Below are 26,973 nucleotides of genomic sequence, written 5' to 3'. Positions count from 1 at the left end.
TAATATCACTCACATCTGTCAGTCATACTTTGGTAAGTAGGTTGCTATTGAAATGTATCGACATTTAAAGTACAACAGCACAAGATACCATACAGAACACTACACTGCAATGTGTTTTATATAATAATAATAATAATAACAATAATAATATTAAATGGAAACTGTATGAACACCTGCAGCACTATTTGAGTTCAACAATAAACAAGGTATATTTGTTGAATCGACACTTCTGTGTTTTTCATGCTTGTTTTGCCAGCTTATTGGTAAACTCCTGATAAAGTCAACTCTGATTTGCCCAGTCTCTTTGAAATGATATTAAAAGGAATTGTGTACTAATTGAAGAGGAGTGTCTACGGTATGATTTTAGTACTGTATTACTAAAGCCAATATACTGGACCACCCAGTCTCTGAAACCATCATTTTTTTTTACCAGGCATTAAATGAAATTTACAGCAGACACATTTTGCCTATTAGGAGATTTTAATCATCACGGACCATCACAATCATTTTCCATACTGAACTCAAAAAGTCAACACGGTTAAGAAACTATTTAGTGCAATTTGAAAATGATTTGACAAGTGCCTGGTTAAAGCTGTCAGAATTTCACACCTTTGCGTCCCGTTCAAAGATGTTAGACTGTGAGTGGAAACTGAATGCTGTGAGCTGCTATAGGATACACACAGGGGTCTGTAACCCTGCAGGGTGCTCCAGGGACAGGGCTGGGTATACACAGGGTGCTGTCTAAACACATTACTTAGCATACCTCAACAATGAGATCAAGACAAGACCTCACGTGACTAAAAACTGCCAAGGATTGTTAGTCATGTTCCTCACTACTACAACCTCTATTCATTTGATTTATTTTTTCAGATAAGTTTACTTGGAAGATTGGATGATAAATGGGGACTGGAAAGGCTATAAATACTGACTGGAGATGTTGCTGTGGCAATGAATATTGAATCATTGCATATTTTCCATCTAATATTTTGTTGAACTATAACATTCTCACTATATACCCGACAAGGGAATTTACACCGTGTATAAAAAACATCCAGACAGACATTGCTCAAGTTATAAACAATGAAATAACAGTATACAATTCATTCAAGTAAAATATAACTTATTTTGCACCATAATAGGCTGCCTGTATAAAGTTTCCATTTAATATTATTATTATTATTATTATTATTATTATTATTATTATTATATAAAACACATTGCAGTGTAGTGTTCTGTATGGTATCTTGTGCTGTTGTACTTTAAATGTCGATACATTTCAATAGCAACCTACTTACCAAAGTATGACTGACAGATGTGAGTGATATTACCCAGTGTGGTAATAAGCATAGTGATATTATCAGGAGATCATCCCCATTGGCTCCCCTTTTATTCTGGGCAGGACATCACAGTGTGGTGATACTAACGGGTGATGTTGAGCGGGTTCGACTATATTGGGACAGAGAATCTAGAACCACTGGAGCAATGCTTGCAAAATATTTGAATGAGAAATCTGTCCCAGATGTTATGCATTTACTACTAATGATACCAGAATACATGATTATCTTCATGAAAAGTCATGGACATGCATAACAATCTGTGTCTCCATCCTCAGGACTCCTCTCCCCATCCATGCAGGCCTCCAGAGCTGAGGATACAGCTCTATAATAATAATAATAATAATAATATCCGTATTTTTATATAGCGCCTTTCATAGTGGACCACCATCACAAAGCGCTTTACAGAGGTAGGCTGTGAACTGTGCATTATATGCAGAGTCACTTACAACTGGACATGATTTAACATCTCATCCGCAGGATGGAGCACAAGGAGGTTAAGTGACTTGCTCAGGGTCACACACAGTGAGTCAGTCAGTGGCAGAGGTGACCCGGTCTGTAACCACTGAACCACACTGCCTATGACATCTGTCAGGTAACCCCCTTGGCTAGTCTACAGCCTGCTAGGTGAGCTTTCTGGACACAAGCCATGAGGTGGCCTATTACTGATGAGATTCTTTTATTATTATTTGTTTATTTAGCAGACGCCTTTATCCAAGGCGACTTACAGAGACTAGGGTGTGTGAACTATGCATCAGCTGCAGAGTCACTTACAACTACTTACAACTCACCCGAAAGACAGAGCACAAGGAGGTTAAATGACTTGCTCAGGGTCACACAATGAGTCAGTGGCTGAGGTGAGATTTGAACCGGGGACCTCCTGGTTACAAGCCCTTTTCTTTAACCACTGGACCACACAGCCTCCTATGCACTAATGAGCCCAGACAAGCTCACCTACACTCCACTTAAACTGTGAGGCAGTGGTGCAGCACTGCTATTAAGGTAAGTTTAAGTGAAATTGCTGTGAAACGTAAATGCAATTGGTACAAACATTGGTGGTTGTATGCTCTTGATTGTTCAAAATATTTGATTTTATAAAAGGTAGATAAGTGTATGTTATAATATTTATATTCACTTGCTAAAGTATTTACAATCTGTTTAAATTGATGGTAAACAGTATGTGCTTCCCTTTTGACTTCATTCGAAATCACCCATCAAATGCTGACCTGGTGTAACACAAAAGCATGCTACACTGATGAGTGAGTGCAGTGGGATATATATATATCTATGTATTAGTTCTTGTTGGCATGCATGCACATTTAAACAACACATTTCTTTTGACTATTAAGGAAAGTTTAGAGCTGAATTTATTGTTGCTCCCTTTATTATATTAAAACATGGAAAATCACATTTTCTACATCCACAATGAGTACTGCACATGGGAATGGGCCCCACTCTCCTGGTCTAAATCCACACACTGGGACCCTGCTGGAGCTTTACAAGCAATTATTTTCTTCTTTTTTTAAGTGATACGCAGTGAGCTTTGCCATTGAATGTATTTGCAATGCAGCATCAGTATGTCACAATAATAATGAAAAAAATATCTGGTCACTAACTTTTCATGACAACAAAAAAATAGCCCATAAGTGGAACAAGTCTTGTTTTCTATGACGGTTACCCACTCTGATATTTGACCTTGTGTGCTGTGTTTTTACACTGAAAATGCATATGCTCTTACAGTAAATTAATAAAACAGAAAGCGGTATCTTGAATCTGCAGTGTCTCTCAGTCTTGTTCAGTTGATATAACGCAATTCCTGGGTGGCTGTTTACTATATTACTTTAAGAGTTAACCATGCTGTGCACTTCATTAGGGAGCTTGCTGGCTTTCACATTAGGAGCCCTATTCCACTCTGTTCCTAACTAAACACACATACAACCAGGAGCGGATATAGGTTATAAATGTGACCTGCAAGCTGTGCTGTAAGTATGTCAGGAACGTAAATCTCCTGTCACGGCTGTAATTCTTTATGTTCATGATTCACTTCACTATCACATTATCATGTAAGTGTAAATGCAACATAGAGACTGGCATATGTACAGTTTCCTCTATATTTCCCCAGATTCTGTAACAATTTTTTTTTTGGGGGGGGTTCCTGGGTAGTAAGTGTTATTTCCTAATTGCTTATGCCTCAAAAGTATAGAAAATGGCTATTATTCCCTACAAACTTTGCTTTTGTGACCAGGACAGTGTCACGGGTGACCTCGAACCAGTTATTATGTGTAGTAAGAAATTGGATTCCTTTGCATGGAGAATTTCAGTGGCTAGAGTTCACGGCTCCTCGATTGATTCAGATTCAGTTGTATTAAGTCTGCCCACTAATAATGTAGAGCAAAATAGGTATTGTGGTGTTTGCAGAGCCGACCCGAGCTGAACCCAAGACAGAAGTGGAGTCCTGCTGGGAACGAGCTGAAACATTGGACATGGACTGGATGATTTAAAAATGAAATGTATTAATGAGATGATATGTGCTGTAACCATTTGTAATGTTTGAATAATCCTTAGTCTGTAACAAATACTGTAAAGTGCTCTCTCTGTAAGACCGTATAACAGAATCTGGTACAACTTGATACACTGGCCGGCCTTGAGCAGTCTCTTATTAAAATTGGCACGATTCCCAGAATTTAGTGCTGAAATCTCTGTTAAGACTTTTCAGCTTGACTACAGAATAATGCTGTACTAATAGATGTATGTTAATATGCTTGTTTTAAATGGTATAGATTGCTGTGGTAACATATAATCATAGGTAGTGATAATTATTGTTAGTATGAAATACTATGAACAATTTTTATGTATAAGATCATATGATTCACTTTGCTTAATATGATAGCATACCTGAAGCTGTTTTCTATCAAGATGAGCATAGTTAAAAACTGAGTCCTAATTCAATGAAAAGAATTACTGTGTGCTTACATTCAAGAATTATAACTTCTGAATATAAAGGGAAAAGGAGTTAGGAGTATTCTTAAGGGAAAGAGAAAGACAGAAAGGGACTAAAGGATCTCACTTTGAGTCGGTTTCTGTTTGTAATTTAGTTTTAAAATAAGTAGGTGAGTAAGAACAACCTAGAGTAAAAGCAGACTCTAACTTAAGAAAATAAGCATTGTCAGAAGATACACCACAAATAGAGAGTAGGGAAATTGAATAAGAACCTATTGTAAAATTGCTGATATACTGCTGCTAGCAGAAAGAAATAAGGTTAGCAGCCATACGCTATAAGAAGTAACATACTAGTTTGACTCTGAAGTTAAAAGATGCAGCATAAAGAAAAGTTGTGGTGAACATACAAAATAAAAGGATTGAATAAATAATGAAGAATAAAAGCAGGAGATAGGTTTTAGGAGAGTAAACTCTATGTGACCTGTCTTCTTGAACTCTCTATCAGCCTGCCCTTGGAGAAGATTTGTATTAGCCGATGGAAGGCCTCTTTGGTGGGAAGAAGCCGGAATTTTCTTATCGGAAGGTTTATAGTACCGGGGGCCTGACTGCACCTGTAGGGAGTTAGGCTGGATGGTCTCAACACCTAAAATAACTAGTCGAAGGGCAAAGGAGGCATACGAGATATAGAAACATCCACCACTACCAAACTTGGCAAGGAAAGAGATGTCTTTAACAAACTGGATTTAGCCAGTATGTGTATAGCTGAAAAATACAGGGTCATCTGGATGTCAATTAAGTTCAAGCTACCAGGGGCCCATAGGAGAAAAACATTACAGCTTTACAGCTCAGTAAAATAGTTAGGTTTTCCATAAGGAGAAAACTCTACATTAAAAAGATATAAGATAGAAGTTCCCTATAATACCTGCTAAACACACACCTGTAAGGAAAGAATGAAATTAATTTGAAAGCCAAGTTCATGTAATCAATTATAATCATTATAACTATAACTGCTATATTATGATATAAACTGTTGGTGTTGCATATATTCAAAAAACACCACTTTTCTTATATTGGTGTTGCATATATTTAAAACACCACTCCTTTTTATAATGCACCCATATTAAGTAGTGAATCAAGGTTGCAGGGATTTTGTGAACTCTGCTTCACCTAACTTTTCAGATGAAGGAGGGGGGCCAAGAATGAGTGGATGAGAACATGGGCTAGTGTTGATTTGTTGACATATGACTCTAATTGAGTCTGAAGAGTTGGTTAACTTCTTTAGAGATTACTGTTTGCCAAGAGATAAGGAGTGTCCATATAGATTGATGACTGGATCTAATTGGGGCTTCCCATTGCTTTCAATGGGACGAAAATTGTATAAAAACCCTGGGCCGATCACACTGAGACCACCACAATCAAGCTGGGCAGAGCTATGTGGTCCATCCTTTGCAGATCTCTACAGAACAGTCCTTCTCTTTTGTTCACGCTACTCTTCCTTATAATAGGAGGTAAGCATATTAATGGTATTATTGTATCTCACATTTATTGGTTATATTGCTATGAGGTTTTGAAACTATGTTTTAGAATTGAGAGTGTTATATTGAATGTGCTAAAACATAGCAGTGGGTGCTTGTAGGCTTTGTGCTTAACCAGCCTGAGGGCTGCACTGAATACATATAATTGTATTATGTTATTGAAGTATTAAATGCTGAAGCTTGTAATAAACTTAGGATTGCTAATTATTGTTACATGTTTTCGGGTTTTGGTAGTATGCGCAAACTACTAAACCAATATTAAAGGCATTTTAATAAAACGAAGGAGCGCTGATGTTGCTCTGATTCGTAAAACTTTGAATAAATGAGTGATTTTCTTGATTAAATAAAAAGGTTTTAAGGACACACCGCTCGTCCAGTGCTCGAACATAAACCACTAGGAGTTTTAAACATCTCTGTCCTCCTTAACGTCTCCCCTGAGTTAAGAGTGTGTGCAGAGCAAATAATATAATAAAAGAGAACGTGAAAAGTGAAAACGTGACAACAGTGATGTTTTGAAATTTACCTATTTTCCAGAACATTCCAGATAGATTCAGTGCTGAGTAAACTTGGAGTAACTTCTAGAACTTTCTAGAACTTTCCAGTAATATAAATAGTAGTATAAATACAGGGGCCTTAAGCCCACCAGTTCAGTTTAGTTCCAGCTGCCTAAGTGGATACATATCTGCATTTTTCTGAGATGGCATCAATGTGACCAGTCTGTTCGAGGCAATCGGAATCGCCTGTAACCAGAATGAGTGGTGCCTCTTCATTGACAGCTCATCCAGGAGCCTCAAAGCCGTGCTGCTTCATAATGGTAACAAGTACCCGTCTCTTCCCCTGGCTCACTCGGTGCACCTCAAAGAGGATTACAACAGCATCAAGACCTTGCTGGACGCCTTGAAGTATGATGAGTACGGCTGGGAGGTCATAGGAGACTTCAAAATGGTGGCATTCCTGATGGGTCTCCAAGGCGGTTTTACCAAGTTTCCCTGCTATCTTTGCCTTTGGGACAGCAGGGACACCAAGGCGCACTACCACAGACGGGACTGACCACAGCGGACCGAGTTCTCTGTGGGGAGGAACAACGTCAAGTGGGAGCCACTGGTGGACCCCCGGAAGGTGCTGATGCCACCACTGCACATGAAATTGGGCCTTATAAAACAATTTGGCAGAGCTCTATGTTTCCTGTTGACTCAACTTTATTTAGGCACCCTACGATAAACTGGCGAGTTCACAGAGAAACTTTTTCAGCTTGAGTAAGGTAACCTTTTCACCGAAAAGCAGATGCTGTAATGCATGAATGAGTGTGGCGGCTCAATGGAGTACTCATCCCTATGTGCAACAACTCAACAGCACTTTGCTGTACAAGAGACAATAAACTGAGGAGCTGTACAGCTTGTAGATATTTAGGATCTAATTGCACTCCTTCACTACGCAAGAATGTCAACTCTGATGTCTAGATACATTCCCTCACAAATCACAACTTTGACCTTGATGAACTAAAGATAGAAGACTGAATAGTTCATTTCAAAATATTAAAACACTTAATAAAATCACTGACAGATGTTTCGACCGAAATTTGAAGACACTGTTAAAGACTTTTAGTCAAAGCTTTTTCCTAGGTATTGTTTATTTATTTATTAGGTGTTGTTTTTATTTATTAGTGTAAGACCATTGTGAAATTATAATGTTATTACCAGAGCCCTGTGAAACTCTTTTTATTTTTAATAATTTGTTTTGTTTCAATTGAATTTTTCACAAATGTTGTTTTATTACAGTCCCAGGTGGGGGACACTGCTGCTGTACCCTTGAGCAAGGTACTTTACCTAGATTGCTCCAGTAAAAAAAACCAAACAACTGTATAAATGGGTAATTGTATGTAAAAATAATGTGTAAAAAATAATGTGATATCTTGTAACAATTGTAAGTCGCCCTGGATAAGGGTGTCTGCTAAGAAATAAATAAATAAATAAATAAATAAATAAATAATAATTTCTCCTGCAGCGAAAGTGCGTCTGGGGGAGCTGGCCTCCTGACCTCCCCTCTCTTCCTCGTGGCCAGCAGCTCCCCTCCGTGGGGCTCTGGCCACAGTGTTTCCTGCCACGAAAGTGCGGCTGGGGGAGCTGGCCTCCTGACCTCCCCTCCCTTCTTCGTGGCCAGCAGCTTCCCTCCGTGGGGCTCTGGCCACAGAGTTTCCTGCCACGAAAGTGTGGCTTGGGGAGCTGGTCTGACCTCCATCCCCTTCTTCATGGCCAGCAGCTCCCCTTCGTGGGGCTCCGGCCACAGTACTTCCTGCTGCTATTCAGGACTTGCAGCAGAGCCGGCAGCGACCCCAGGTGAAGCAGAGCCGGCAGGGCTTTCTACCGCCCTGCTACAGGTTTGTATTTCAATCCTATTGCACTGAAGCAGGGCTCCAGTATACAACAAGCTTGGGGTTTCTCAGCATTTAAATACGAAGCAAAGCACATTCATTCATTCAAATCCATTCAAAACCAAAACAGCATTTGCTCCAGTGCAAAGGTTGACCCACTTGAAATAAAACAAAGAATTAGCATACTAATGCAAAGTACTGTACAAGCAAACAAGCCATATTTTCCCCCAAAGCAATAAACAACTAATGATGCTTAACAACGGTATCTTTCGACTCCCATTCCAACCAACAGTTGCAAAACCTGCACATCATTATTTTGTCACCGTCAGCTGCATACATCCCCTCATGCTCAAATTCTTTGCAGTGTTGTTTAATTGTTATGTGCAGTTTTGGCATTTTATAAACTAATGTCTCTTCTCTTCCACCCCAATCTGAATTCCCAAACGACTCGCTCCAAATTATACATCTGTTCAAGTGCTAGTCAGAGCTTCCGTTTCCCTTCAGACCGTGTCTATGGTAACGGCTGAGCCTTGACAACTACGATTGCAAGTATTTATTTAAAGTTGTTTCTGTATAAACCTCACAATTTAAAAATGTTTGTTTTATGATTTTTCATGTTATTTCTTTTTATATTTGCATTTCATTTTATTTTGTTTTATATGTTACATTTCATGTTATCTCGTGTTATTTCGTACTTGCAAAAAACACGGGGCTCTATGTATTAACCTAATTGTATTGTCAAGGTGAGAGCTGCACTCAGGATACTACTGCAACTGCCTGACGACCACACTTTGCACCTGCCCCTTCCTCATCTCTCCCTCTGCCCGCTGCTTGCAAGCAGTGGACTCAACTGCTGAAAGAGGGGAAGATCCACTGGTGTTTGAATTGTATCAATGTGCCAGCTGCATCCCACAGGAGCAAACATCTGGAGAGGAAGTGTCCAAGACTGCAAGAGCTTGTCCTGAATTATAAATCACACTGTGTCATTATCACAACAAGCTAACTACTTCCTTCTTTTAGTATTGTGCCCTTTACATATTGTTAAACTGTATTTTCTCCAGTCTAATTGGGCAACATATTTGTCTACCACTTAGATCTGCATCTTTCAGCTGTGCCTAACTTCAAGGTTCTGTTTTACATCACAAACATGTGCAACGATAACCACAAATAAACTAAATTAGATACATGGCCATTTTTATGGAAAATTGCTGTGTCTTTCTGAAGTAACTTGTGTTCACGCCTGTGTTTATACTGTGATATAACACTATATAACACTATACACTGTATCACTCTTTAGGATCTTTATTCATCTACAGAATCTTTGAGGCTGAGATTTGCCTCTTTCTAGGGACAAGGTGTAAATTATCAGGATTAAAGTGACAATTATCATCATAGTCCCAGAGGCTATTTAACCAATATGTGTCACTTACGACACATTACAGACCTTGAGATCCACAAAATGTGTCCTCTTGGTAACCTTTATGTAATAACTGTCCAGTTTTCAAATAGGAAGGGAGGAGACATGGAAAGGAGAAGTGATCACTTCTCTACGGCGAATTCGCCTGGGCGAATAAACTTTTATTGGACGATTCCAACAATGACACATTTCTTCAAAAGTATTTAAGAAGTGCTTCTTCAAGAAGTACATGAACTCTCTCTTCTTCATCTTTATCTTGAAATCTGCAGCCACCTAAACGCATTTAGATTCTGACACGAGCGGCAAGTGCTCAAGCACCAGTACAATTTCAATGGCATTAAAAATTCAAATGGCGGGTGGTCACAGCTTGCACTTGCTGCCTATAAATCTGTTCGATAAACATGTTCTACTTCATAATTGTTGTCCTACTCAGTTTGAATTTAATGATGGAAATGACGGCAGTATTTAAATACACCACCGCTAAGATCAACTGAATCAATCTGAATGAAGTCGGACAATTCTGAATATACATATAGTAACACTGTAATTTGCAAGTGCTATTTTTGTAAGTGGTAACGTAAGTTTTCAGAACACTTTTCCTGGCGATCCTTTATTGTTAAGCAAGTTGAACCCTAATTCATTTGTAAAACAGAGAACAACCGTTCATCATTTTAAGTTGCTGCATTTCTCTCTGTGAATGATTTTACGTCTCTTTCTGGTTTCATGTGAAATCTTGTCCTGCTTTTCTGGATTCACTTAATTTCAGGTTTGTAAGTTCCAGTTACAACACATAGCAGAGAAAAAGAAATCAAATTCAAATCAATCAAAAATGTGTAGGCCTCAAAGTAGGTTTAATAGCATGAACATGTGAGATCACTCATCTCTCCTGGCAAGATTCTCCATGTGTCTGTGTTGGACAGCATTATCATCAGAGACATGCAGATACAAAGAATGTGTAATGGACTTGAGATCAGGTTAAGATCAAGGGAAGATGTTTCAGCCAGCCATTTTAAAAAAGCTTGGCCAGCCATACAAAAACGTAATAACTCATGCAACAGTCCACTCTGGATTGTGTTTCTCATACACAGCTATCCAGTGTTAAAAACAGAATAGATCAATATTATTATTGCTATGTTTCAGCCAACACAACCACATATTTAACCAACAAGCAATTACATTTAGTTCTGTACCCCACAAAGAGAAGCAATAATGAACAAAGCATTAGAATTACAGCTACTGACTGATACACCTTTCAGAGTGAACAAAGTCTACAACACTTGATTCCCCTCAAATCGCTCCCTCAACCCCCTAATATTAATCTTTTCCACCACCTTCTTGGTAATACCTCTACTGATCTACTGATATGCAACATCTTACAGGGACTGGGGAATTGAAGTCTTGTTTTTGAGAAATAGGCAGGGAGGATTTAACCAAGCTTGAATTATATTGACCTGAACTGGAATGTATCAATAACACGCCTGCTGTTCTTCAAAAGCACAGAGCAGATAGAACGTTAAGTTATTATCATAACCCTGGTTCCCTGAAATAGAAATGTAACCATTACTGAATGGGTATTTACTTCCTAAAGACCCCAAACTTGCTAATAAAATGTATTATTATCTTACCCACTGTCTCCCAATATCTCATCACCAATATCTCTGGTAAAATGATCTGCACAATTTGCCCAAATAAAACTGCCATTTGTACTTCCAGGGTATCGAATGACAGCACCTAACACAGACATTTTGACATATGAGATGGCTTGAATATTAACAGAATTAAAACCTTTCCTGCATATACAGGTGCTCATTCACAGTAGAAGACCAAATTGTTATTTGAGATCCATCTATGGCAAATCTCTTGATCTAATATCGCACAGATTACAAAATGCAGCACATGTACATTTTTTACAGTTTGTCACATGGGGCAGGTGTACTGCCCGCAGCTTGCAGGCCACGCGATGGAGACAGGGAGACCTGAGGATGCCCTGGTGGTTTTTGTACACCACCACATGTCTCCCTTGAACCTCCTGCAAAAAATTCTGCAAGGCCAAGTAAACTGCCTGCAGCGCCAAAACATTTATGTGGAGACCCTGCCAAAGGGGGATTCACACACCTTGCGCACCCCTGGACGTGTCTGTGGTGACGACCTCCCTTCTAATGAGATTGCCCAGCGCGACACCGAGGCATAGATGGGCAAGCTGTTTCCACCAAGAGAGTTCCTTTAGACAGTGGAGAAACGCTGTCAATAGGCGGTCGCGGTTCAATGCGGGCTAAAAAACCTTGCTGTTGAACCAGACCTACAGAGAGCGCATGCACATGAGACCCAAAGGTAGGGTCTGAGAAGCTGCTGCCATCAAGCCTAGAAGTCAATCCTGAATTTTAAAAACTCACTACTAGCAGTTTCTTTAGAAGAAAGGGATACTTCATTTTGAAAGAAGAAAAAGAAGAAGCTATATTCTATCAGAGGAGAACAGACGGACACATTGTCTAACACAAAGGAACAGAGCGCTGGGATTCAAGGAAGCGGGTTAAACTTGGCGCGTAAGATAATCTCTCTAATGTAGCTCCTGAGGTTGGGCCAGAACTCCAAACCCTCAAAGTCTTTGCCAGCCCTTTTGTCGGAGAGGGTCTGCTCAGAATGGGAAAGCTATTTGAACCTGGCTGCAGAAGGAACTCTATCAGCCAAGCTTCACAATCGCCCATTGACCAGGGACTGATAAGCCTGCAATTGTGGCACTTTGTTTAGGTGCACATGATCTGCCTCTTACAGACGGCTACTGGGTGCTTTAAATGAGAAATTGTGAAGCTTGCACTGCCTCATTAACCAGAACAGTGAAGGCTTCAGCTGCTGTACTTACTTACAGTATTTATTGAGGATATTTCTGCAGGGAAGCTCCTGATTCCAAACAGGACCTTTCTTGTGGTGGAGAATTGGAGAGCCTCAATGTCTTCTTAGTAGCCTTTTTGCATGCACCTTTACAAAGAAGCCCTGTCTGCAGGTATTCACACAAGATAAAGAAGACTGTCTTCCCTATAAAGGTATAATTGGTTAGCTTTGTTTTCTTTGGGGTATTTTACCTCTCTGCATACTGCATGTTTAAACAGATATGTTAAAAACTATAATTCAAAGGCTTCATAGCAGATGTTGAATAAACACAAAATCCCACAATTGTAATTTAAAAAAAAAATAGAACTATCAACATGTCACAAAGACGGCCGGAGTGGGTGGCGTCAGACCAGAAGCAGGAAATAAATAGACAGAGAGATGTGGTTTGGTGAAGCTGAGCGAATGCTTTTGCTCAGCATTTAATAAACAGAACAGAAAATAAAAGGTTTGAACAGACAAAACACAGGGCACGGCACTTGAGGCCAAAATAAATAGACGAACAAAACGGACTAGACAGACAAACAAACACGGTGAGCAGACAACGCTTATATTTACGCTTTCTTTCACTTTTACCTCCGTCTCCAATCCCGTTCTCCACTCACCGAACACCCAACCTTGAGTGAATGCTACGTGTCTATATATACTATTGTGCTGGGATTCAATTACTAATTAATTATTCACTTGAATCCCAGCACGTGAATTAATTCTGTGCAACCCCGTGCTTACATATTACATTTTAACCAGCACGTGAAGTGATTTGTGCCCTCCTCGTGCCTAAATACAAATCTACACTTTTTAAATCACACGTGAAACACAGACCTGTTTATATCCCGTGTACCAATCTATACACCAACATTAACACACGCACGCAACATACAACACATAATATGCACACAGGGGCGGGGCACATTGCCACACAGCATCATGAAAAATTTGATCAAATGCAACTGATTGGTCACATACGCTTGACTTTCATTAGACCTAACGTAAGATCTACCGCTGTGCAAACTGGGATATGTATTTCTTTGTCAAGTTTACTTTGATTAACAAAGTGGAGAGCGCTGATGCCAAGCTTTAATTAAAGGAGGGTTCTTTGCAATAATGAACCCAAGAGAGAATGAGTTTGTGACTTTGTTTTCACAGGAAGATGCAAAGTCACACTGAAACTGGACTGAAACCGACAAAACTTTCTCTCCCTTTTGTATTTCATTGCCTCTGCCCAGTCTTAGACCAACTGTGGATTTGAATACAAGCTGCTAGCTTGCGTCCTTGAATACAATAACACTCGCAGACTCCTGCTGGAGATACAGAGGTGCTCAGACAACCTCACCACTGCTCCTTGCTCCACTGTTAAATGACCAAATCTTCAACCAACTTCCAAGGAACTGGTTTGAATAGTATAAACAGGTTCACATAACATTGCTCTAAGACGGAAAGCGAATTGTTTCTTTGATTGAACCATCTGTCCGACTCCTTATTTTCACCGATTACATTCTGTAACTTTGTGAACTGAATCACTCTTGTATTCATCTAGCTATTCTGCATTTAATACCCTGCTACACTTTACCAGAGTTGTTATATATTGTTAGTGATACACCTTTTATATTTGAACTTTTGAAGTATTGGGATTGGATTTCCCAGGTAATTTGAGAGTACCATACCCCTTTGGTCAAATGTATTGGAATGAGGGGTTAAATAATTGAACACCCTCAATTTTCACGACAGATGGTACATTTTAAAGGTAACAAGCAAAGTGAAATAAAAAAAAAATAAGGGCAACTGAGGGAACACATGTTTTATTCCATTTAAATAATATCTAACAACTTAAAAGTTACTCAGAAATCGGCACACGCCTACTAAGCACTGCAACTTGATCTAATCATAGAGACGAGAACCACGCCATAAAATGTAGTATTTGTTCACCCTTGGGCTTCTTCATGTATCATCTTTCCCAATTTACTAACAATTTGTTTTGTGTGAACTTGCATTGCCACTGTATTCCTGGGCACCTATTGACACCTACATTGTATGACACATACATCAAGAATCTCTTCCGGTCGCCAGGTTTCTGGTTAAGAGGGCAGGACACTAGAAATAAATTAAATTAAATTAAATTAAGTAAAAAAAAATAGGACAGCTGATTCAAGTAATATCTGGCATACTCTTATATTTGCACTAACATCATTTATCATCTGTAATCTGCTATTTTATACTTGACATAATTTATCATCTGTAATCTGCTATCCTATACCTCTGGGCATATATGAAACTAAAGTATGAATGGGTGCCTCCACTATATCCCTTTTGCTGGGGATAATAAATCATGAAAGGATGTTCAAAGCATTGTTTTGATAGTTATATTTGAAAGACATTATTGACATTATTCAGCACATAAATCCATTGCTTTTTAAGTTTATTATAGTATATTGAAATAAAAGTAGTATGATAATTCCAGAATATACAAAACATATACAAGCATGTCTATATTTAAACATTTTTTTCCATTGCATATAGAGGTTTAAATATCACACAGATCTTTCTCTTATGAGCTTCCCATCATTTTTTTTTTTTACATATTCCTGATTTGTTTAGATTTTTTTTTATTCACACATCATGCAGTAGGTAAATAATTGGGATTACTTTTTTCAATGTTTAGTCGAGAACGTTCGCCAGGAGAAACATCATTTTTCTTCTCAACATCACAGTGCATCCAGTTCATGCTCCTTCCTGCAAAACTGCTGGTGCTCTGATTGAAATGAGTGGCTAATGTGGGAACAGAAAACCAGCACTGTTGCAGGAGGGAGTGTGATCTGGATACACTGCGATCCTTAGAAGAGATTATTTTTCTCCTGGCGAACATTCCTGAGTAAATGTTGAGAAATGTATTGCCCAATAGATTTATGACCATGATGTGTGATTAAAACATTTCTAAAGAGTCATTCATACGTTTAAAAATATAACGCTGTGATACAGACAATAAGGGACACAGGAAAGGTAATGTAATGTGCTTCTTGTAAACTTTGCCAGGTGCTCTGTAACATTTTACTGAAGCAGAACATTTTGCACTCCACAGCAATACCAGCAATGGCAACACAATGGCTATGAAACAAACGTTGCACACCTGATACTACTGTGCTGCCATGGTACTGCAATGGATTACCAGTGTGTATTAGTTCTTTATGGTATCAGCTTTCGAAGCATTAAGGTCAGATTCAAACAATTCATGGGGAGGTGAATTGTTTCACGTTCGGAGAGGTTCTGTTTCACGCCAAAAAACACAGTGTAAATGAATGTTTAACACATGATCAACCAGACAAACACACACTTAGTAATTTAGGTAGCCTGAGGCAACACATGTGCTTTGTTTGCTGTGGTTATCTTTACACATCTTGAGAAAATCTTATGGCTCTAATCCATCCTGGAGAGCGGGAGACAGGCGCCTCATGCTGAAAGCCAGTGCTAATCTCCGGAACATCTCGCACCTCGTTCATACCGCGCTGCCAGCGAGATAAATCAACTGAAAACAAAGGTGCCAGCGAGCTGCCAGTAACCTGATTCTAGGCTACACACTCTCTCTGTCTGGCAATGTTTCCACAGCTTAAACTCCTATGGTGCATATACTGTACACCTGTCTGTAACTTGATGTAACTAGGAATTAATGTTATACCGGTAGAGTACAGTACATGTATGTGTACATTATAACTTGATTTAATAGTTATCTCATACTAACCACGGAGCCAGGCAAGCAGTTATAGGCCTTTTCGCTGTTGCCCAGAATGCTTACGGGTGGCAGGTTTGAAGAAGCTATAGAATAGTTACAGAAGATCGGAAATCCAATCAAACGGAAATCAACTAAATTAACTATTGACGGAGACACAAGTGTGTGGATCGATGGTTTTAACCTTTCAACTGAAAAAACAAGACCCTCTCATGTGTTGTTGTTAAATAATGCCCAATTTATGGCACCACTCCTCGCAATTATTTTTTTTACACAACTCATTTACTGTTTTTCAGTCTGACTCCTTATTTCACCTATAGCTTTTTGGTGCAGAATTGCTGTGGCTGTACTTTTACACTGGTATTACTGTACGTTGCTGTGACTATAGGCAACTGGAAAATCCCCAAATTGTAACATTGTCTCACATGCAGGGATCAAAATCTGTAATGACAGAGAATAATATGCACTCGGATCACAATCAGACGAATTCCTGTATCCCAGCCATGGTCATACTGATCCCTGGTCCTGCAAGCTGTTGTATAAGCAGACTTAGCTCTTTTAGCCAAGCACTTTTTTTAATATATTTGTGGTGGGCAGCAAGAAATATAACCTCATACTGTACTGTGACAGAGCAAATGAGTCAACAATCTCCCTCCCGAACTGTGAGGGTGTTGTGTAAAGGGAAGTGTGCCCCGGACTGGATAGTTTGACAGTTCATTCCAGGCTCAGTTGGAAGTCGGTCATCCAGGAGGGGGCGGAGCCACAATACCAGAAGTCATCGCCTTTACTGTGGTAGGCGTTGTGTCAGTCACAGATTGGAGGATACGTGATTGGACTCGCCACCGAAGGGGGCATGACTTAGGGTATTCTTAGGGATGTGGCCGAGCAATCTGTTCCTTTGTTATGGTTATGGAAAGACCTGTAAAGGACGAGCAAAACCGAAAGTAACCGTGAGTGTTTTGTATTTGTTTATTTGAATTTAGTAGCTGGCTAACAACCGGGAGCTGTCGCTGTTCCAGCCAGCATTAAAACCTGGATTCCAAATACTGCACTAGTCACAAAATAACTGTGTATTTACCACGAGCCTGTATTCTCATATTATTTCGGGACTGAAACCCTGTTTTGCTTAGCTGTGCAACTACACATTGCTGTGTAGTCACCAGCATTATTATTTAACGGTGTCAAACCGTGAAAACAATTAAAGAACTGTTTGGACCATGAACACTGTTTGTTGTCGTTGTTTGAGCACTGCATCACCTCTACACCTGCGCACTACAAGCCACTTTGCCACATGTACATACCTGTTTAAAGTCCCAACCCTCCCTGTGCTCCCCCTCCTGTTACTCTCAGCATCAAGCCTCAGTAATCACGCTTTCAAATTGCAGGTATATTTTTTATTGGTCATGCTGGTTTGAAAAGCTGGTTAATTGAGTCCAAGAAATCCAATCCATGGTTGTCTACATTCTTGAATTAATCTAATTGCTGCAAACATGTGCACCACTTACAAAAACCTGTTGAGTATCCTGCATTTCTAGTTCCCAACTGTTGCAGCTCACAAGCAGTTGCTAAAATGTTGAAAATATTTGTTTTCACAAGCATTTTATATATTTTAAAACTTCTCTCGTGGGCCAATGTTTTCATTTTACAGAAGAAAATTGCATATATTAGAAAAAAATACAACAACATGGCAGATAGGTGATCTGATTGATTTTTGTACACTGTAATACATACTTGTAAATAAATCACAGATTTGGTCCCAAAAGAGTACAAAGGATTATACAAAAAAAGTGTCTAAATTGTCCAATGTAGCCGTCCAATGAAACTTCAGTTTACAGTATAGATTTTTAAGTAAGATTGGCTTTTTCTTTTTTCATAAACAACAATATTGTTTATGTTTATGAACGCAATGCACAAACAATGGTCAATATCAATGAATCTAATGTGTAAATGAGAAGAAATGGAAATGTAGGAAAAAATATCGACAGAAGATAAATAGGCCACCAATGACACTTTATAACTTCATGACAGCATAACGCAAAAGGAATTTCTCCAGCGAGTGGTGAAAGGAATGCTCTACCTCCCTTATTCTTCAAAGGTTTTTAAACAAAGAGAAGGCTGATATATGAGGTGGGATGTAGTACCTGCTGTAATGAATTAAACACATTTCCTTGTTCAACAGCATTTCAGCGACTTAGAACAATGACCCTGTAAATCAGGCATCATTTCCTTAAAAGCTACAGCAGTTGTAATGCTTCTTTCCTCCAGAATGTAATCAAAGGTGACTGTTAGATGTTTTTTAGTTTGGGATCAGGCCCCCTTTGTAAAAGCTGGCATTGATGTAGTACTGTACATGATGTTACACATTGTAACAACAAACTTGGAAACATGATTAATTGCTATAAATGAAAAGTCTTGTTTTACTGTGCGCAATTTGATTCTATTGTATTCTGAAGTACTGAAATGTACTATTCTAATTAAGAGCTATTCATTTTGTATTGGACGCCTCATTTAATTTTAGTGTGAGACAAAGTTGTGCAGGGTAACTACAATGTGTTACTTGAGCTATTCTCTAATTGAAGTACAGATGTGTATAGCTTACTACAGATTAGTACAGGTCGGCTACATCATTTTTTTCATAGTATACTGGACCTAAGTTCACTTTACATTGTTAATCTGTTTAAAAAAAAAAAAAACATTTTGTGTGAGGCGTAATATTAGTCTGGACAAGCCTTGTGTACAAAAACAGGTAATGTACTGCAACTTATGTTTAGGACTTTTTTTCATCTCATGATCTATAATTAATAAAACATATTACTGTAGCAAACAAAATATTCTAATAAATCCTTCCTGTTCTGCACTGCTGTTCGTTATGTCTCAAAAGTCCATTTTTAGAAGAAACATGTCTTCTTTTTATTTTAAAACCTGGTATCTGGTACACTAATTGGTTAAAGTAAACTCTGTTTGATACCAGTGCTTTCAGATAGTGTTGAACTTGCTTTGTTATTTAACCTGGAGGGCAAAACTGTCCCCACCCCTTCACTGGCTTCTTTCCTGTCAATAACAAACAAGTTTCTTTCCTTCTTAACTAACATGTGTTCAGCCAGTAACATGCCATGACCTAGAAGACACCGCTGACATGAAAAGACTCAGGAAGTGCAAGTATAACATACGTCTTGTGAATATAGCATAGAAAATGTCTTTACCCTTAGTAACAGATATCAGGTTTTAAACTTTAATGTAAAAAAACATCAGGCAACTTTTGGGCAACTTGTTCTGGCAACCTATGAAGCACCTTGTTTTAGTGGCATTTTGAAGCAATTTTCAGCTTGTGGTAAGTTCCAGCTACAACACCTCAACAGGCTTGGATTTGAGCTGTTTTGTGAAAATTGCTTCAAAATGTACCCAGAAACGAGTTGCTTGAAAAGTTACCGGACAAAGATGCATGGACTTTATGGATCAATCCAGCCCAAGTGGAGCAAATTCTACTTTGCATGCATAAGAGGAGCTGTGAAAATATACCCCACATAGTGAGAATGTGTCTGAAGTTAGCAAAAACAGCTTTTGACAAATAACCTTCGTATCAATTTAAAGACTGTTTCCAGGCAGGGCTATCCAACAAAATCTAAATAATTGGTGCAAGTCGTTGACGTAACTCCTCTTGGTCCACAGGAGCTGGAATGACAGCGACAGATGCCAGTTTTCAGCCCCCACTTACAAGACTGGTGGGTGTCCAAAATATGAATCCACCCATGTTTACTATGACCCTGCTATGTTGGCACTGTCAGTATAATAAAATAAGTAACATGAAACTGGGCTGTAACATTACTTTCTTATCTTGGATATTGCAGATGTGTGCAGAGCTGCAGAGGGAGGAAGTTTGTATTGGAATGCAATGAAGAGTTCTGGCTGTAGCGTGGGAAGCTGTGCCCTATTGAGATCAGTCATGGCAGCTCACAGCATTTCATTTTCTACCATTCTGAAAATAAACACAGACCAGAAACAACTTTTTAGTGCATTTCAAGAGAGCAGAAGGCTGATGCTATCTGTGTGCTGTATCTACAGAACAGGCATGGCAATGGCAACCCAACCATCCAAAAACAAATACAGGCACCCCAGCCACCCAATACACACACACACAATCCATCCCTGCCAATGTGCCTGAACCCTGCCCCCTTCTCACCTCATGATATCTGGTACTACACTAGGTTAAAGAAATCTCTTTTTGCAGGCATGGTTTCAGATAGTCTTGTACTTTCATGGACAGTGAATCTATTCCACCCTTTCAGGACCTTCTGTCCTAGCAATAACTAACCAGTTGCTTCCCCTGATGACTGACATCATAGCCAGCAAGATGCTTTGACCCTAAAGGCACTGCAGGGGTGAAATGACCTACAGTAGGAAGTGAATCAGTAACAGATTTCCTAGAAGGCGAGGCAAGCAAACATAGCTTTATTTTACCAAGCGTAGTACTGGGTGTCATTGTTAAAAAGGGATCCATGTTTGCTCATATGAGCTCTTCTACTTTCTCCTGCCAAACGCACCCAAGTAAAACTTAAATGTATTCCTAGCAGATTCATGATCCATGACGTGTAAATACAACTATTTAAAAAATCACGATTATGTTAAAACAATATTGCTGCAAATCTGCTCTGCACAAGACTGGAGAGCCTGAGACATTCTCACCAGGGCAACACTCCCAACAAACAGCTCCCCTGGAAAGCCTGTGTGGGATAGTGTAGAGCTACACAGTAACAGCGGGAGCAGTGCTGGGATGAACTATTCCTTTCCACAGTGATGTAATACAGCAATGGCAGTGCTGCTGGAACAGTAATACGATTAGCTCTCCCAACAGAAACTGGATGTGGAACAGGAATTCAATTTACACTGCAACAGTAATCCATAAGAGTGACCAGGCCCCTGGGTAGTGATATGACATATTACAGTACTGCAATGGCAGTCCTGCTGAAACAGCAATGGGTTGCAATCACTCATTTGCTTGTCTGTATAATTCCAAGAGGTTCGCTTTAGGCATTAGGTACCAAATAGTAAAATAATAATATTGTTTGCTTGCTTACGTGAGTATTTTTGTGCTTCTAATTGCCTGCTGTTGGTCATATAGCCTTGTAAATGAGGCTACAGTCTCGGTACAGTGTCAGTAACATACTTATATCTTCTACAAGGAATGTAAATTAAAAAAATCAAGAGCCACTCTTAAAAACTAAGAGCTAAGGAATGTCCTTATGCTGTCATACTCAGGCCTACCTAAACATTAGAAACAAAAAAAAAGGTTAAAAGCCAAGCCAAAGTAACAAAGTCAGAAAGATGGAAATCACCATATATGCCAACAGTCCCTATATGGTCAGGACAGTCCCGATTTCCTAGTAGGTCCCGCGTCCCGATGCATAGGAAGAAAGTCCCGATATTTACCCATAGAAAAATCATTCTGCACAGTAGAGTTAGTGAAAACCACACACTGTGCTCTTCGTGCGGCTGACACATCTGCTGATCACTAACTTATACAAAGGTAAGAATGCTTCATTATGTGTATTTTTACTGTCATGATGTTGTTGAGTTGGGGGGGGGGTACGTCTATTATATGATAATGAGTGCTTTTTGCGTATGACCCTCTGTGGTGAAGTGTCCCGCCCCTATGTATTATTATTTGTATTTTTGTTTGTGGTGCGGGTAAAAGCGCCACGTCTTTTATTATATATTTAAAAACCCTGTGAGGATGCATGGCTGATCAGCTACTGATTATTTAACTAGCTGACAGTCATGCATCCTTACCAAACGCGTGCAGACTCTGGCCGAGGGATAATAAGATAATTAACAACTAGTTAATCCCTCGGCCAGAGTATATAAACCTGCAGCTCTCTGCACTCGTGATTGAGTGTAGAGAGGAGAGTACGGGGAGCGGAGAGAAAGAACAATATTTAAAAACAATTGCTAAAACGTGCTGGATTATCCAGCATGACACTTACTTGTTTGTTTGTTTATTTGTTTGGCCAACGTGCCTTTTTGTTTTGTTGTTTGTTTAAATATTTTATTTTTGTTTTGTTTATTAATAAATACACTGAGTGCCGTTGCACTCAGCTTCACCTGCCCATCCATTGTTTTGGTTTCTACTTCCTGGTCTGTGACGTCATCCACCTCACCACTGCGAGCCAGGCTGTCACACCCTCCCATGTGTATGATGTGTATAACACCCCCCACCCCACCCTCTGGGACGAGGGTCCCGCTGAACAGTTTTAAAATGTTGGCAAGTATGAATCACTACTAGCAACAACTAATATAAAACAGTTTTCCAGCATAAAATGCTTTCTGGAGAGTAGTTGCTGGTTGTCACTGCATCTTGAGAATATCTGTTGTTGTGACTTGAAACTTGGATGATACTGTACAGCAAATAACCATGGGGAATTTGCAGATCTTGATTTTTTTAAATTCTCAATAAGATATTCACTCAATTTTCTCCCCAATTTGAAATACAGAATATCAATGGACAACCTCCATTTCTGCTGCCAGTTTCCTCTTTTCACACAGAGCCCAAGCAGCACGTTTTAAGTCCCGGAGGGCAGCTTAACTGGTCTCTAACTGGCCTTATCCAGCGGCTGACCAGCAGAGGCTGTTGCAGCACAATGAGGCGAAGCAGCTCAAGACAATGCTTCTTCTCTAGACCTTGAATTCTGAATGGATTTTGAGGACTATGATAATGTTTGACAGGCTAGAGCGCATCCCTTACGGGGGATAACAAAGTGTCTAAACAAGTGCTGTTACCTGGCATCCCGGGGGCTGCTGGGTCTGCTTGGGGCTCGGGGCCGTCTCTCGCTGCCCTCTCTCCCCCCAGGTAACCTCTCTGCACTGCCTGCTGGACTCAACCTCCTGTGAGGTGAGAGGAGGAGAAGAAGGGGATAGGTTAGAAAGACACACTAAACCCTGTCTCTTGGTGCAGATACCATTTTACAACAGATTAGAAATCACTTTAGACACAGTGCTGGCTTTGAATACTACACCCCCTTTGCGTTATTCAGTCATCTAACATATGTGTGTCATTCAGGTGTTACAAAGGCTGGACTTCAGGTACGGCATGATGAACCTGAAACGTCCAAGTTGGGATTTGGGTTTAAACCTGCAAACTCACTTGTGGAGAGAGACAGATTCAAACCCAGGCCCCTAGAAGAGAATTGCATGACGATATAGGCTCTTCATTAAAAAAAAGTGGACTTTTGAACCCTGAATGTGTTCATCCCTCCATCCGTCCATCCGATCGTCTATCTGTCTACCACACTCTACATTATGAGACCCTTGATATGTGCAGGCACTGGCTGCCAATTCCACATGATTGAATTATTGCAGTAGTTGTTTCTGGGTATAGACCTACATGTGATGGTAAAGGAGGGAGACAAGCGGGAAGTGTTAGAATGCACTCTGGTAATCTCTGCCTCTACATTTCTGCAATCCTTTCTGTTTGCGTGCATATGACTATCTTCTGTATTCTTGTAAATGGGGATGGGTGTGACTGCTTATAACTGGTTCTAAACCACAAACTTTTGCTAAAAGTGACGTGCTATACTTTTGGTGTCACGTCACGGAAAGCGCACTAAAACACCTTCTATGAAGGGGGGTCAACACTGTTCATTGGTAGAAGCAGGTGATTTCCACTCCCTCTAGGTGGAGTTCCACTGCCACTGGGCAGGCAATTGATGAGTATATTAATGCTTCTAACGGGTCTCTCATTGCTCGGGTTCCACCTGCCAAGACCTCTAGGTTTACTTGCACTTCTGTTGCTCATATCCCATCTTGTGAGACCTGCGAGTTTACTCGTAGTTCCACTGCTGTTGTTGCTTTATCCTGTTCTACTTTTGATCTATTGGTTCCTGAATAAAGCTCTTTTGATTTAACTTACCTGAAGAAGACTGTCTGATTATTTTTAAGAAGAAATCAAACCTTACAGAAGTTTGGGATTCGTGTGTAAGGCTCAGTTTGCTATAGTAAAAGTTTAATAAAGCATAGTGGAAGCAGGGTAAAGCATAGGTATGCCTTGTAAATCACAGAGAGATATAGTAGATACCATGGACCATGGTAAAAGCATGGAAAAACCGCAACATTACTATGCAAATGTATTGTGGTCAACTTTTATAAGAGAAATTCATATTCTGTAGCTGATTAACAACCACTTTGGAATGGTTCTGTGTATCATAAAGTACTAACAGTATCATATTTGATTATAGTAAGCTTTTCCCATACTTAATTATAGCATGTCCCATGGTTTACCATGATTGATCATAACAGTTTTTATAACATTGGGAAACGCTGCCTTGCTAGTGTGATGTTAATAACATGGTGGTGAGTGTCTGCAGTGTGTTACCTGGGCTCCTCTGTGAAGAGTTCAGTGGGAGTCCCATTGACAGGACTGACCTGCTCCTTACTGCCATTCTGAGCAGGGAGCTCCAGACAGCTCCTTCCAGTGCTGCTGCGCTTCTGAATTAGAGTCTCCCACTGTGAGGCTGCATTCTGAATTGCAAGCCGCCGCTTCTCCTGCACAGACAGACACACAGACACTGGGACCTGATGTACAGTTCAGATTCAATGAAGATACAACCATTTGCATCATGATTGAGACATGTTTTAAACAACTGCCCTATTCACATAGCTGTAAGTTTTCCAAAGTTGTTTTTTAGGACTAAAATTTAGCTTCATACTCACACAAATGAAAAGGGAATCTGATATGGAATTGTTTGTATGGATAAAGTAAAATGAAGATGTAAAACTGATCCAGAGGTTGAAACAATGTGGCAGTGAAATGGTTAATTTGTGCTGGACCCCACCTTTATGGAACTTTATTGAGAGAAAAATACACTATGTCAAAGCCTGTAGTCTGTATCATTGACGTGGACAGACATTAACACAACAGTAAAAGGGTAACTACCCCGGGAACATTGGAGGGTGTGTTTGTTATTGTGCTCTATCTGCTATTGTAATTATACTCTTTTAGCACACTCAGCACGGTGCTCACACCACCAGGGGTCCCGTCTCATTAACGTACCGATGAGAATAACGGGCTTAACCCCCGAATGACCAGACAGTATTATCTCTACATCACACTGTTAGGAATAAAAAAGGCTTTCAAATCCATTTTTTGTGTTGAAGGCCTGGAGTTCAGGATTCACTCTTTATTTCTAGTTGCCAGCCACAGACATACGTAACATAAACCAATCAACCAAAGAGTATAAAAGGAAGCAAGCACTTGCAAAGATGCTACGGATGTTAAAGGCTGTTGGGGTAATCCCTCTACAAGATTGCCGAATGTCTCATGCAGTATTTGACTGCATTCTTCACACAGTGCACCTGCTTGATTGATGGTTCAGTTCAGTTCTCATCACCATCGTAGTGATTTTCTTAGGTTTGCCCAGTCTGGCAGTAATAGCTGCTCTCCACATGTCCTTCCACAGTGTTACCCCATTATACACAGCTGTTTTTGGATGTCTTGTTAACTCACGGGTCTCCCTATCGCTGTTCCCACGAACACGGCATATTACCTTGTTCGAAGTTAGACAGCTCTCTCTCATGGCTTGAAACTGCGTCAACTGTCAACTGGCACACGTTTTGGATCTCTACACTGCTCCAGGGTCACTAGAGAAACATTTTTTAGGAGACACTATGACTAGAGGGCAGTAAATTGGTAGCAACAGTAAGTAGAACATTTTTGTTTATTCTACATAAACTTTCTACTTAATTTATTTGCAGCAGGATCTTTATTTTTCAATCTACCCAAAGGATGGGCTGTTTCAAAATTGTGATTGTGCATCAAGGATCTGGAGAACACGTTTGTGATTCATTACAAAACCAATCACACTGAAGGACATCCACTGACTGCCATGGAACCCTCATTACTCAGCCCTCAGACACTGCTCCAGTACTTATAAGGTTCCTATAGTAAAAGCATAGTGAAAGCATAGGTAAGCATGGTAAAGACCAGATAGATGTGGTAAAGCAGATAAAACATGGCAAACTATGGTAAATGCATAGTATAACCATGGGAAAACTGCTAAATTACTGTGCAAATTTAATGTGGTAAACTTTTATAAGGTTTTAGCCATAACTGTAAAGCACACAATGGCAGAATATCTAGTGATTTCCATTACATGAGAGTAGGTGTTAAAACTTCATGCTGATATTGGACTCAGCTCTCCCAAGATAAGCACCAACTAAGTCATAGCTTCTTTTACTGTACTCAGAAGCTCTTGGCCATTGTGGCCATTCAGTGGTGATGTCAGACCATAAACACAGACTCAGGAAGTAGCAGGTGAAACTGAAGTGCAACAGCGCTCAGCTATTTTATTAAATAATAACCAAACAAAAGATTTAAACAAAACAAAGACCACAAACAAAAGGGCACGTTGGCCAAACAAATAAACAAATAAGTATCGTGCTGGTGTAAAAACCAGCACGCTTAGCAGTTGTTTATATTTTAGTTTCTTTCTCTCCTTGCTCGCTCTCCTGTACTCTCCTCTGTACACTCTTCCCTGAGCGCAGACAGCTGCAGGCTTTTATATTCTGGTCGAGGGGTTAACTAGCTATTCATTTAATTATCTTATTGCCCCTCGGCCATAGTCTGCACGAGTTTAATAAGGATGCGTAACTGTCAGCTAGTTAAATAACACTGTGTAACAAATTTTTTATTTTTTTTGGTTCCTGGGTAGTAAGTGTTATTTCCTAATTGCTTATGCCTCAAAAGTATAGAAAATGGCTATTATTCCCCACAAACTTTG

General features: G+C 39.7%; 1 protein-coding gene across 2 annotated transcripts in view; it reads right to left on the bottom strand.

Moving 5' to 3' along the window:
• The window catches only part of LOC117428309 (leucine-rich repeat-containing protein 49-like), a 169,897-nt gene that overhangs the window by 34,517 nt on the left and 108,407 nt on the right, over nucleotides 1–26,973 (bottom strand). For both annotated transcript variants that reach the window (XM_058994887.1, XM_034047188.2), the window contains exons 12-13: nucleotides 24,570–24,739; nucleotides 22,979–23,083 (exon numbers count right to left, since the gene is read on the bottom strand). In XM_058994887.1, coding sequence (XP_058850870.1) covers nucleotides 22,979–23,083; nucleotides 24,570–24,739 — 275 coding nt within the window. The remainder of the gene's footprint in view (nucleotides 1–22,978; nucleotides 23,084–24,569; nucleotides 24,740–26,973) is intronic.

This window comes from Acipenser ruthenus, chromosome 21 (genome assembly GCF_902713425.1).
Source record: "Acipenser ruthenus chromosome 21, fAciRut3.2 maternal haplotype, whole genome shotgun sequence".
Taxonomy (NCBI): Eukaryota; Metazoa; Chordata; class Actinopteri; order Acipenseriformes; family Acipenseridae; genus Acipenser; species Acipenser ruthenus.
This window is presented reverse-complemented; position numbering and strand designations above follow the sequence as displayed.